This window comes from Pteropus alecto, unplaced genomic scaffold, assembly GCF_000325575.1.
Source record: "Pteropus alecto unplaced genomic scaffold, ASM32557v1 scaffold398, whole genome shotgun sequence".
Lineage (NCBI taxonomy): Eukaryota > Metazoa > Chordata > Mammalia > Chiroptera > Pteropodidae > Pteropus > Pteropus alecto.
This window is the reverse complement of record NW_006442497.1, coordinates 3,960,296-3,970,568: the sequence shown is the minus strand read 5'-3', so window position 1 is coordinate 3,970,568 and position 10,273 is coordinate 3,960,296. Positions and strand designations below refer to the sequence as shown.

At 57.1% G+C, this 10,273-nt stretch overlaps 1 protein-coding gene across 5 annotated transcripts in view; it reads left to right on the top strand.

The window, feature by feature from the left end:
• The window catches only part of PER1 (period circadian regulator 1), a 15,705-nt gene extending 5,473 nt beyond the window's left edge, over window positions 1-10,232 (top strand). For 3 of the 5 annotated variants that reach the window (XM_006922354.3, XM_015597449.2, XM_006922353.3), the window contains exons 2-23: window positions 405-825; window positions 945-1,043; window positions 1,134-1,288; window positions 1,384-1,505; window positions 1,598-1,799; window positions 1,953-2,004; window positions 2,141-2,283; window positions 2,676-2,754; window positions 2,832-2,938; window positions 3,112-3,265; window positions 3,347-3,455; window positions 3,545-3,676; window positions 3,904-4,009; window positions 4,107-4,278; window positions 4,366-4,496; window positions 4,727-4,903; window positions 5,517-5,759; window positions 6,669-7,279; window positions 7,717-7,903; window positions 8,125-8,314; window positions 8,641-8,791; window positions 9,194-10,232. In XM_006922354.3, the coding sequence (XP_006922416.1) occupies window positions 551-825; window positions 945-1,043; window positions 1,134-1,288; window positions 1,384-1,505; window positions 1,598-1,799; window positions 1,953-2,004; window positions 2,141-2,283; window positions 2,676-2,754; window positions 2,832-2,938; window positions 3,112-3,265; window positions 3,347-3,455; window positions 3,545-3,676; window positions 3,904-4,009; window positions 4,107-4,278; window positions 4,366-4,496; window positions 4,727-4,903; window positions 5,517-5,759; window positions 6,669-7,279; window positions 7,717-7,903; window positions 8,125-8,314; window positions 8,641-8,791; window positions 9,194-9,457 (3,861 nt within the window). In that variant the 5' untranslated portion in view covers window positions 405-550 and the 3' untranslated portion in view covers window positions 9,458-10,232. The remainder of the gene's footprint in view (window positions 1-404; window positions 826-944; window positions 1,044-1,133; window positions 1,289-1,383; window positions 1,506-1,597; window positions 1,800-1,952; window positions 2,005-2,140; window positions 2,284-2,675; window positions 2,755-2,831; window positions 2,939-3,111; window positions 3,266-3,346; window positions 3,456-3,544; window positions 3,677-3,903; window positions 4,010-4,106; window positions 4,279-4,365; window positions 4,497-4,726; window positions 4,904-5,516; window positions 5,760-6,668; window positions 7,280-7,716; window positions 7,904-8,124; window positions 8,315-8,640; window positions 8,792-9,193) is intronic. The other 2 variants (XM_015597450.2, XM_015597451.2) reach the window with 2 other exon arrangements.
• Window positions 10,233-10,273: the final 41 nt, after the last annotated feature.

Below are 10,273 nucleotides of genomic sequence, written 5' to 3'. Positions count from 1 at the left end.
CGCCCCCGGATAAAATTAGCCCAGAGCCCTAAATATAGGAGGCGAGAGACTCACTCCCTGCCTAGTGGCCTTGGAGTCCCCCGCAGAGTTGGCGCCCGATGGGAATTTGGGCGTGGGACGTGTCTGGGCTTTGGCCCACAGCCATAGTTATAGTGGACTGTTCAGGCTCTGCTTACCTAGGTCACGCTGGCAAGCGTTGTGGGGGATGGCCAAAAAGAGGCTCCTTCCCACCTACAGCCCCCCTGCGGGAACTGGAAACAGAACTTACCTACGTCCCCTTTTGGAAGCCTAGGTCCCAGGAGCGTAGGGACAGGCAGAGGGGAGGGTCTGAGTGAAGCCGACAGGTACTGTGAAGTTAACAGCCCAGTTTTCGCTAAGCCCTCCTTCCTTGTCTTCCTCTTTAGGTGCTGGCTGTGATCGAAATTCTCAATCCTCAGAGGCTTGGGTCTCCCACTTCATTCCCCTAGCCAGGCCTCCCGGCCCGCCTTGTGCATCCGTGGTGGCCTCTCCGCCATCCCTGTTCTCTGCTTGCCCTCCCCATGGACCAGACATGAGTGACCCCCTAGAAGGGGTTGATGGGGGAGGGGATCCCAGGCCGGGGGAATCCTTTTGTTCTGGAGGGGCCCCATCTCCTGGGCCTCCACAGCACCGGCCTTGCCCTGGCCCCAGCTTGACTGATGACACGGATGCCAACAGCAATGGCTCAAGTGGCAATGAGTCCAATGGGCCCGAGTCCAGGGGTGCATCTCAGAGGAGCTCACATAGCTCTTCCTCTGGCAATGGCAAGGACTCAGCCCTGTTGGAGACTACTGAAAGCAGCAAGAGGTTTGTATGGTTGTATGTTATAGGGTTGGGGAGTGGTCTTGTGAGCAGGCTGAACTAGGAGACAGGCTCATGCTGCTGACGACTTTTTCCTCATTTTGGGCTTGTTGCTTCTTCCTTAGCACAAACTCTCAGAGCCCGTCCCCACCCAGCAGTTCCATTGCCTACAGCCTCCTGAGTGCCAGCTCAGAACAGGACAACCCGTCTACCAGTGGCTGCAGGTTCGTGGGGTGAGGGCTGGGGGAGAAGCTGGGGACCTGGGCCATACTCTGGGGCTAATGCCTATACCCCTGCTTCCTTTGGTCCTGCAGCAGTGAACAGTCAGCCCGGGCAAGAACCCAGAAGGAACTCATGACGGCACTTCGGGAGCTCAAGCTTCGGCTGCCGCCAGAGCATCGGGGCAAGGGCCGCTCTGGGACCCTGGCCACACTACAGTATGCTCTGGCCTGTGTCAAGCAGGTGCAGGGTGAGTGGTGTTTCCTAGGAGGGCAGTGACCTGGTCCTGGGCTACTATAGTGAGTCAGTCTCCTCACTGAATGCCCCACTGCCCTTTCCCTGCAGCCAACCAGGAATACTACCAGCAGTGGAGCTTGGAGGAGGGTGAACCTTGTGCCATGGACATGTCTACCTACACTTTGGAGGAGCTGGAGCACATCACGTCTGAGTACACACTTCGAAACCAGGTCAGTCACAGCCTGGCCTCTCCATCCCAACGCACCCCTATTCCCATTCCCATGGCTCCTGAATCTGCTCTTGTCCCCACTCTCCTGCCCAGGATACCTTCTCCGTGGCTGTCTCCTTCCTGACAGGCCGAATCGTCTATATTTCGGAGCAGGCAGGTATCCTGCTGCACTGCAAGCGGGATGTGTTCCGGGGTGCTCGCTTCTCAGAGTTCCTGGCTCCCCAGGATGTGGGCGTCTTCTATGGTTCCACTGCCCCATCTCGCCTGCCCACCTGGGGCACTGGGGCCTCAGCAGGTGAGGTCCCCAAGTGCTGGGGGGAGGGATGAGTGGTCCCAGGAAGCTCCTGCTGTAAGGGGCCAGGGGACCCAAGATTTTCCTCGCTGGGTTCTCCTCAGCTTAGGGAGAGTGTTGAGGGGCTGTGCTTACCTCCCTTCTGGTCTGTCCCAGGTTCAGGCTTTAAAGACTTCACCCAGGAGAAGTCTGTCTTCTGCCGTATCAGGTAGGTGGGGTAAGTGGGAGCAGACCCCTCCTACCTTCCATTCCACCTTTCTTTACTGTGTGAATCGTGATCTTGAGGTGGAGGGTGGGTAGCCCTTCATTGATAGTCCCTAACATCTCTTTTTCTCCCTTGCTAGAGGAGGTCCTGACCGGGATCTGGGGCCTCGTTACCAGCCATTCCGCCTAACCCCGTATTTGACCAAGATCAGGGTCTCAGATGGGGCCCCCACGCAGCCATGCTGCCTGCTCATCGCAGAACGTGTCCACTCGGGTTACGAAGGTACGCAGGCCAGGGCCTGGCCTGGTGGGAGTAGGAGGAAGGGCACCTTATCCAGGCTGGGGGTGAGTCAGAACCTGAGTCTGGGAGGCATGATCCAGTCCCTCAGAATTTTGGAACAAAGAAGGTATTATAAGGATAAAGGTTTGAGATCTCCTTTAGAGGTGTAGTTGGATAAGAACTCTGAGCTAGAAGAGGGCAGAGAAGAGTGCTTTGTTCTCAGTTTCATACCTACTATGGGGCACAAAAATGGTCCAGACTGTCTTTGTAGGCTAGAAGGCCCAGGACAGAGCTGTAGGGAGGATTGCCAGCCAGCCTGGACCCCAGGCAGCATGGAGGGCTAAGGAGCTGGACCATTCCAGATGAAACCCAGTGGCCATACTTTCTTTACTCAGCTCCTCGGATCCCTCCCGACAAGAGAATCTTCACCACACGACACACGCCTAGCTGCCTCTTCCAGGATGTGGACGAAAGGTGAGGTCAGGATCTAGAGGAAAAGTGATTGGCCAGGGCTGAGACCATGGCCAGACTGATGCCTCCTCCCATTTCAGGGCTGCCCCGCTGCTCGGCTACCTCCCCCAGGACCTCCTGGGGGCCCCAGTGCTCTTGTTCCTGCATCCCGAGGACCGACCCTTGATGCTGGCTATCCACAAGAAGAGTGAGTTTCTCTCACATTGCTCTTCTTTTCTGGCCATCTCCACGGCTTCTTAATGGCTGCCATCATAATTATGTCTCTCAGTGCCTTTGTCTCCTGGATCTCCAATGGGGTGGTTTTCTATCTTACTCAGCTCTCCCTCCTGCTGATCCCCACCTCATTTCCACTCCCTTCAGTCCTGCAGCTGGCTGGCCAGCCCTTTGATCACTCCCCTATCCGTTTCTGTGCCCGTAATGGAGAGTATGTCACCATGGACACCAGCTGGGCTGGTTTCGTGCACCCCTGGAGCCGCAAGGTAGCCTTTGTGTTGGGCCGCCACAAAGTACGCACGTAAGTGCCCCAGAGCTGGCATTGGGATGTGGGACAGTGTGGGAGGGGCCAGGGCTCGACTTACTCTTTTCCACCCTGCAGGGCACCCCTGAATGAGGATGTGTTCACTCCACCAGCCCCCAGCCCAGCTCTGTCCCTGGACCCTGATATCCAGGAGCTATCTGAGCAGATCCACCGGCTGCTGTTGCAGGTGACAGTTGAGAGGAGGAGGCTCGGGAGATGAGGAAGGTGTGGGGTGCAGGGCTATAGACATCTAACCCATTTTTTTCTCCGCTTCAGCCAGTGCACAGCCCCAGCCCAACGGGGCTATGTGGAGTCGGCCCTGTGACTTCCCCAGGTCCTCTCCTCAGCCCTGGCTCCTCCAGTGATAGCAATGGGGGTGATGCTGAGGGGCCTGGGCCTCCTGCCCCAGTGAGTGTCCTCCCACTTCACCCTTCTAGTCTCCCCTTCCCCTGTCCTTCTCAGAATCAGTATTGCCAATCCCAGAGGAACTCTGCCTCTTCCCCACTCCTCTTCCTTCTTGTACTGCTCTCATGTTCTCCACGCCTCTCCACGGGTCCCTTCTTATACTGTGCTTAAAGCTCTTGACATTGGCCAAGTCCCTCCAATGCTGCCTACTGCCCTGTTTTGTCCCATAGGTGACCTTCCAGCAGATCTGTAAGGATGTACATCTGGTGAAGCACCAGGGGCAGCAGCTTTTTATTGAGTCCCGGGCTCGGCCTCTGCCCCGGCCCCACCTCCCTGGTAAGTTGGTGAAGGTATGGGTGAGGAGTGAGACCTGGGGGTCCCCTCACCTTCACCCCAACCCAGAGGAGCTTTCCTTTTTTTCTCCTTGGTGCAGCTACAGACACATTCAGGGCCAAGATCCTTCCTCGCCATTCTCCAGACCCAGAGCTGGAGGCAGCCCCTCCTCCAGTCCAGGCCCCACTGGTTTTGGCTACTGAAGAGGCTGAGAGAAAAGAAACCTCCAGTTGCTCCTACCAACAGATCAACTGCCTGGACAGCATCCTCAGGTAAGGCCGGTCCAGCACCTTTTCCCACTTGGGCCCTGGCCCCACCCACCCCAGGTCCTGCTCTTATGTCCTCTGCTGTATCACCAGGTACCTGGAGAGCTGCAACATCCCTGGCACGACCAAGCGTAAATGTGCCTCCTCTTCCTCCTGCACCACCTCCTCAGCCTCTGATGATGATAAGCAGAGGACAGGTCCAGTCTCTGTGGGGACCAAGAAAGGTAAAGACCTGGTACATGCCCTGCTCCTACTGCCCTGTCCTGGCCCGCTGGCCCTGTGTCTCTATCCTTCTGTCTTTGGGGCCCCCACCTTGCTCTGCCTTGTACCACTCCCAGCCTCTAGATCTCCAGACTCCTCCCTACTGTCTGTCCTTCCTCTTCTTCCCTGGGATTTCCTCTCCTGACCTCCTGGTTGGGGCGGCAGTGGTAACTGGTGCCATCTCTCTGCACAGATCCGTCGGCAGTGCTGTCTGGGGAGGGGGCCACCCCTCGGAAGGAGCCGGTGGTGGGAGGCACCCTGAGCCCGCTCACCCTGGCCAATAAGGCGGAGAGCGTGGTGTCCGTCACCAGTCAGTGTAGCTTCAGCTCTACCATCGTCCATGTAGGAGACAAGAAGCCCCCGGAGTCGGGTATGGGCATGGAGTGAGGCGGGTAGTGCCCAGGTTCCCCATGGTCCCCTAGCCAGAGCTCCCTCCCTCCTGCTTTTCCTCTCCCCCTCTGGCCCTAATTGGAGAGAAGGAGGCCTCCATTTTATCTTGGGGCTACCGCTTTTTGCCTCCACCTCCACCAGCCTTTGCTGCTTTCTTTCCCCCATTTTGCTTCCTGTGTTGTTGTTGTCAGTTCACACACAAAGTTTGGGGTGGGGGGTTCAACCCTGAGGTGCTGACCATAGAGGGTCTGAAGGCTAGGACTGTTGAAAACCCCTGAAGGGCATTGACTTGAAGAATGTGGGAGGGAAGGGCAAGGGGTGGGCTTCCCTTCCAATGAGAGTCATGGGTTATCCTAGGGTAGTGCCACTGAAGGGGATTGAGTATTCTCCGTATCCTGGGACAGCTTTGCATAGAGTAGAAGGCCCAGAGCCATTCCTCATCAGGGAGGAGGTCAAGAGATGCACATGGCCCAGGGTTGGCACTGGGGAAGAGGCCAGGGGTTAGCTAAGCTGTCGGACAGGGAGGGTGTGGTATGGATGTGTTAACTCCTCAGGTGATTCTGATGACTTTTCCCCAATCTCGCCTTCCTCAGACATCATCATGTTGGAAGACCTGCCTAGCCTGGCTCCAGGCCCAGCCCCCAGCCCAGCCCCCAGCCCCACAGTAGCCCCTGACCCAGCCCCAGATGCTTACCGCCCCGTGGGCCTGACCAAGGCTGTGCTGTCCCTGCACACACAGAAGGAGGAGCAGGCCTTCCTCAGCCGCTTCCGTGACCTCAGCAGGCTGCGTGGACTTGATGGCTCCTCTGTGGCCCCCTTGGCCCCTGGTGAGCGAGGTAGCTACCTGTTACCTCCCTGAGCCTGCCCTCTGCCCCATCTAGGACCAGACTGTTGTGGGGAGGGAGTTCTTGAGGGAGATGTTCCTGCTCCAGGGACCCAGGCTGGTGCTCCCTCCACCACCAGGGTGCTGCCTAGAGACAGGCCCCTCACTAGCCTCTCCCCATGAGGCTGGGGTTCCAGGCTGGAGCCAGAGGAGGGCAGCCTGGGGGTTTGGTCCTGAGAAAGGTAGGCAGAGGTGCTCTGCTCCAGGTAAGCTATTTCAGGCCCAGCATGGGGGCTGGAGCAAGAAGTATGCCCACTTAGGACTGACTCAGTTGTTGCTGAGTAAGAGATTTATACAAACTCTGTGCCGAATACAGGCAAGGGTTGGGATGACTCTAAGTGGGGTTGGGCTTCAAGGGCAGATGGCAGCCCAGCAGGTGCTTGAGGGGAGGCCTCCTGCAGGCAGAAGCAGGATTCAGGACTGGGCTTTCTTGCCCACCTCTTCACTCCATCATGAGCTAGACAGAGCACAGCCTTGACTGGCAGAAGGAACACCAAGGCTGGCAGTGCCTGCAGGAGTTTGGCAGATGGACCAGAGCCTCCTGCCCGTTCGTCTGTGGACCCACCCTGCCTCCTCCCATCTGCCAGCATGCCTCTCTCTTCTGCACATCCCCAGCTTGACCCCTCATGTAACCTGTCCCTGGCTCCTTTCTCAATAAATCCCCCTGTCCCTGCCTCCTGTGATTCTTCCCTGAAGGTTTCTATCTCCCCACAGTCCCCTCTGTTCTGTGTGGGCTGGGAAGCCAAACTGTCTCCTTGGCCTTTGCCTGCCCTCTCCCTGGTCTGAGTGGCAGGACAGTTGGGGTGACAGGGGCACTAACCTCCAGGTTGAGGCCCTCGCTAATCCTGGTCTCTCCCCACAGGCTGCCACCATGGTCCTGTACCCCCCAGCCGCCGCCATCACTGCCGATCCAAAGCCAAGCGCTCACGTCACCACCAGACCCCACGGGTGGAAGCGCCCTGCTATATCTCCCATCCCTCACCTGTGCCACCTTCTGCCCCCTGGCCCCCACCATCAGCTACTACTCCCTTCCCATCTGTGGTCCAGCCCTACCCCCTTCCAGTGTTCTCACCCCGAGGCAACCCCCAGCCTCTTCCCCCTGCCCCTACATCTGTGCCCCCTGCAGCTTTCCCAGCCCCCCTGGTGACCCCAATGGTGGCCTTAGTGCTCCCTAACTATCTGTTCCCTACCCCACCCAGCTATCCCTATGGGGTACTCCAGACCTCCACCGAGGGGCCTCCTACCCCTGCCTCCCATTCCCCTTCTCCATCCCTGCCCCCACTGCTCCCCAGCCCTCTCCACCGCCCGGACTCTCCGCTATTCAACTCGAGATGCAGCTCCCCGCTCCAGCTAAATCTACTGCAGCTTGAGGAGCCCCCCCGTGTTGATGGGGGTGCTGTTGCAGGGGGCCCTGGGAGCAGTTCTGGGCCCCTGCCTCCCAATGAGGAGGCTGCTGAGCCAGAGGCCAGACTGGTGAGCACTGACTCTCCTGAATCCTCTTTTGGCCCCCACATAGCGCCTATCCCCTCACCCCTCCTCCACTTTGCACTTCCTGCCCTCTGTCTGCCTGGCATTGCCATCTCCAGAAGATAGTGTCATGGGGTGAGACCCCAGGTGAATTTCTGAATGAGGCAGAAATTAGCTGCTTCACCTGTGAAGCGGGGACAGTCCTGTCTGACAGGCAAGTGAGGACATCCCAATAACTTCTCAGTGTGCATCTGCCACTTGGAAATAGTCCAGCGTTATGTCTCTACTCTTTGCCAGGTCTCTGCTCTCTCATTCTGGCCCCACTGTCATGGAGAGGGGATCAGGGTGGGTTGAGTGTGCCCCCCAATCAGTGGAAGCAGTTGAAGGGAAACCCAGGTGTTAATCCTTTAATCCCTCCCTGTCCTCCTTCCACTTCTCTCCAGGTGGAGGTAACTGAGTCTTCCAATCAGGATGCGCTTTCGGGCTCCAGTGACCTCCTAGAGTTGCTGCTGCAAGAAGACTCTCGCTCTGGCACAGGCTCTGCTGCCTCAGGCTCCTTGGGCTCTGGCTTGGGCTCTGGATCTGGTTCAGGCTCACATGAAGGGGGCAGCACCTCGGCCAGCATCACACGTGAGTACCCCCCACTAACACGTCCCATGGTAGAACAGTGACTGGGGAGTTGGGAGGTCAGGCCCCACCTTGGCTGAACAGCCTGGGCCCACAATCTGCTTCCTAAGGCCAGTGGGCTGGACATGTGGCATTGAGGAGGTCCTTGAGGGAGGCCTTGCGAGGTCCCAGGGGTGGAAGAGCCAGCCAGCCTGACTTTGTTGGCTGGGCCCCCTGCTTCACAGGCAGCAGTCAGAGCAGCCACACAAGCAAGTACTTTGGCAGCATCGACTCTTCTGAGGCTGAGGCTGGGGCTGCCCAAGCCAGGGCTGAGCCTGGGGACCAGGTCATTAAGTACGTGCTCCAGGATCCTATCTGGCTGCTCATGGCCAATGCTGACCAGCGTGTCATGATGACCTACCAGGTGCCCTCCAGGTGAGGAGTTTGAGGCCTCCTCTGCCTCCCTTTCAGAGGGAAGGGGTAGGGGGCTGGCCCACCCTTATTCCCTAGGTAACTTGGGGTTTTCTTTTCTGGGGGGTGGCTCTTTGGCTTCCCATTCTATCCTCTGCCTGTTGGAGCCCCCTTATTAGTTCCTCCCAGGCTCAAGGCAGCTTTCCTGGTCTTAGAATCCCTGAATTCCCAGAGCACTGGTTCAGGGAACGAGCATGAAGCAGTGGATGAGGAGTTGTGGTAGAGGAAGAATGCTAGCCTCTCGGGCCCTGGCCCCTGCTCCCAGTCTTCTGAACCTCTTCTCCGGGCAGGGACATAGCCTCAGTGCTGAAGCAGGACCGGGAGCGGCTCCGGGCCATGCAGAAGCAGCAGCCTCGGTTTTCAGAGGACCAGCGGAGGGAACTAGGTGCTGTGCACTCCTGGGTCCGGAAGGGCCAGCTGCCTCGGGCTCTTGATGTAATGGTGAGAGAGAAGTCTGGGCTAGGAGGGAGAAGAAAGAATTGAGCTCAAGTCGAAAGGATAGAGGCTCAGGGCTGATCCCTTTATTGTCTTTGGATCATTAATTCCGAAGGATGTTAATTCCACTAAGTTTGCTGCTGGGTTATATAACATTAAACCACATGAGTTTTCTTTTCTGGGCCAATTCTATGCTAATGTACATTGTTACTGCCCCATAGTGGGGTCTGGATACAGGGTATGGTGCATTTTCAAATCTTGTTGGCCCCATGTGCATCTGTGTGGACTAATGTTTCTTCAGAGTACATTTTGGGAAGTACTCTTGGGCTGGGGATAAGGGGAGCTGGGCTAGGAGGTCAGCAATGAGAGAACTTTGCCTGACTCACTCATCCCTTTTCTCCCTCCAAGGCCTGTGTGGACTGCGGTAGTAACACCCAGGACCCTGGCCACCCTGATGACCCACTCTTCTCGGAACTGGATGGATTAGGGCTGGAGCCCATGGAGGAGGGTGAAAGCAGTGGTGGTGGTGGTGAGGTTGAGGGTGGAGATGAGGCCCAGGCCCAATTTGGGACCAGGGTCTCAACCTCTCAGGACCTAGCCATGGAGGAAGAGGAACAAGGTGGGAGCTCATGCAGTCCAGCCATACCTGCCACAGATAATGGCACCAGCTAGACTACATTTTGGGGCAACTTCCAGGAGTGCATGAGAAGCTTCCTTCTCCCATGCTTCGACTCTCAGAATACAGATGTGGCTGGACCAACCAATAGCAAAACTATCCCAGCTTCTCCCATTGTAGGGGGCTGGACCCCCATAACCAGCCCAGGATCCTGGGGTTGCCTCTAGCCTCTGAGAGAACAGAGAGTGGAACTCTTCAGCCCAGCCTAGAAAAGCCTCACCTCCCACCCCTGGTGAGGAATCCTTTCTTCCTCTGGACAAGGTTGCTGATAGGCTGTTGAAGTGGTCTCTCCAAGTTTCAGCTGTGCCAGAGTCCTGGTCTGCCAGGGTTGGGGACTGTACTTATTTATTGGGGGAGGCAGCCCTCTCTCCCCCCTCCTCCTCAGATGGGAGGAGGAGGGCCTGAGGCCTAAGCAGGAGCGGGTGGTCCAAACCCTTAGCTGCTCCAAGGTGGGGAAAGTTGGTGGACCATGGAGTCCCTGGTGCTGCCCCTCAGGTGGGACCCAGGCGTTCTCAGCTGTACCTCTACCGATGACATTTGTGTTTTTGATATTGTGTCTGTTAATATTTTTTAATACAAAACAAAACAAAACACAGGACTTTGTGGAATGAAATTTGGGGGTTGGGTGAGGGGAGATCTTTGTGGGGAGGTGTGGCCGACTTCCTAGAAAGTTGTAGTGAGTGAACAATTTCCATCCCTCTTCTCCCCATACCCTTTCCAGCTGAAGAGCCTTGCTGAGCCTGCTAAATCTCCACCTAATTCAAATCCTCTTACCTCTAACGTTACCTCAGCTGCACTTGTCCTGGGAAAGA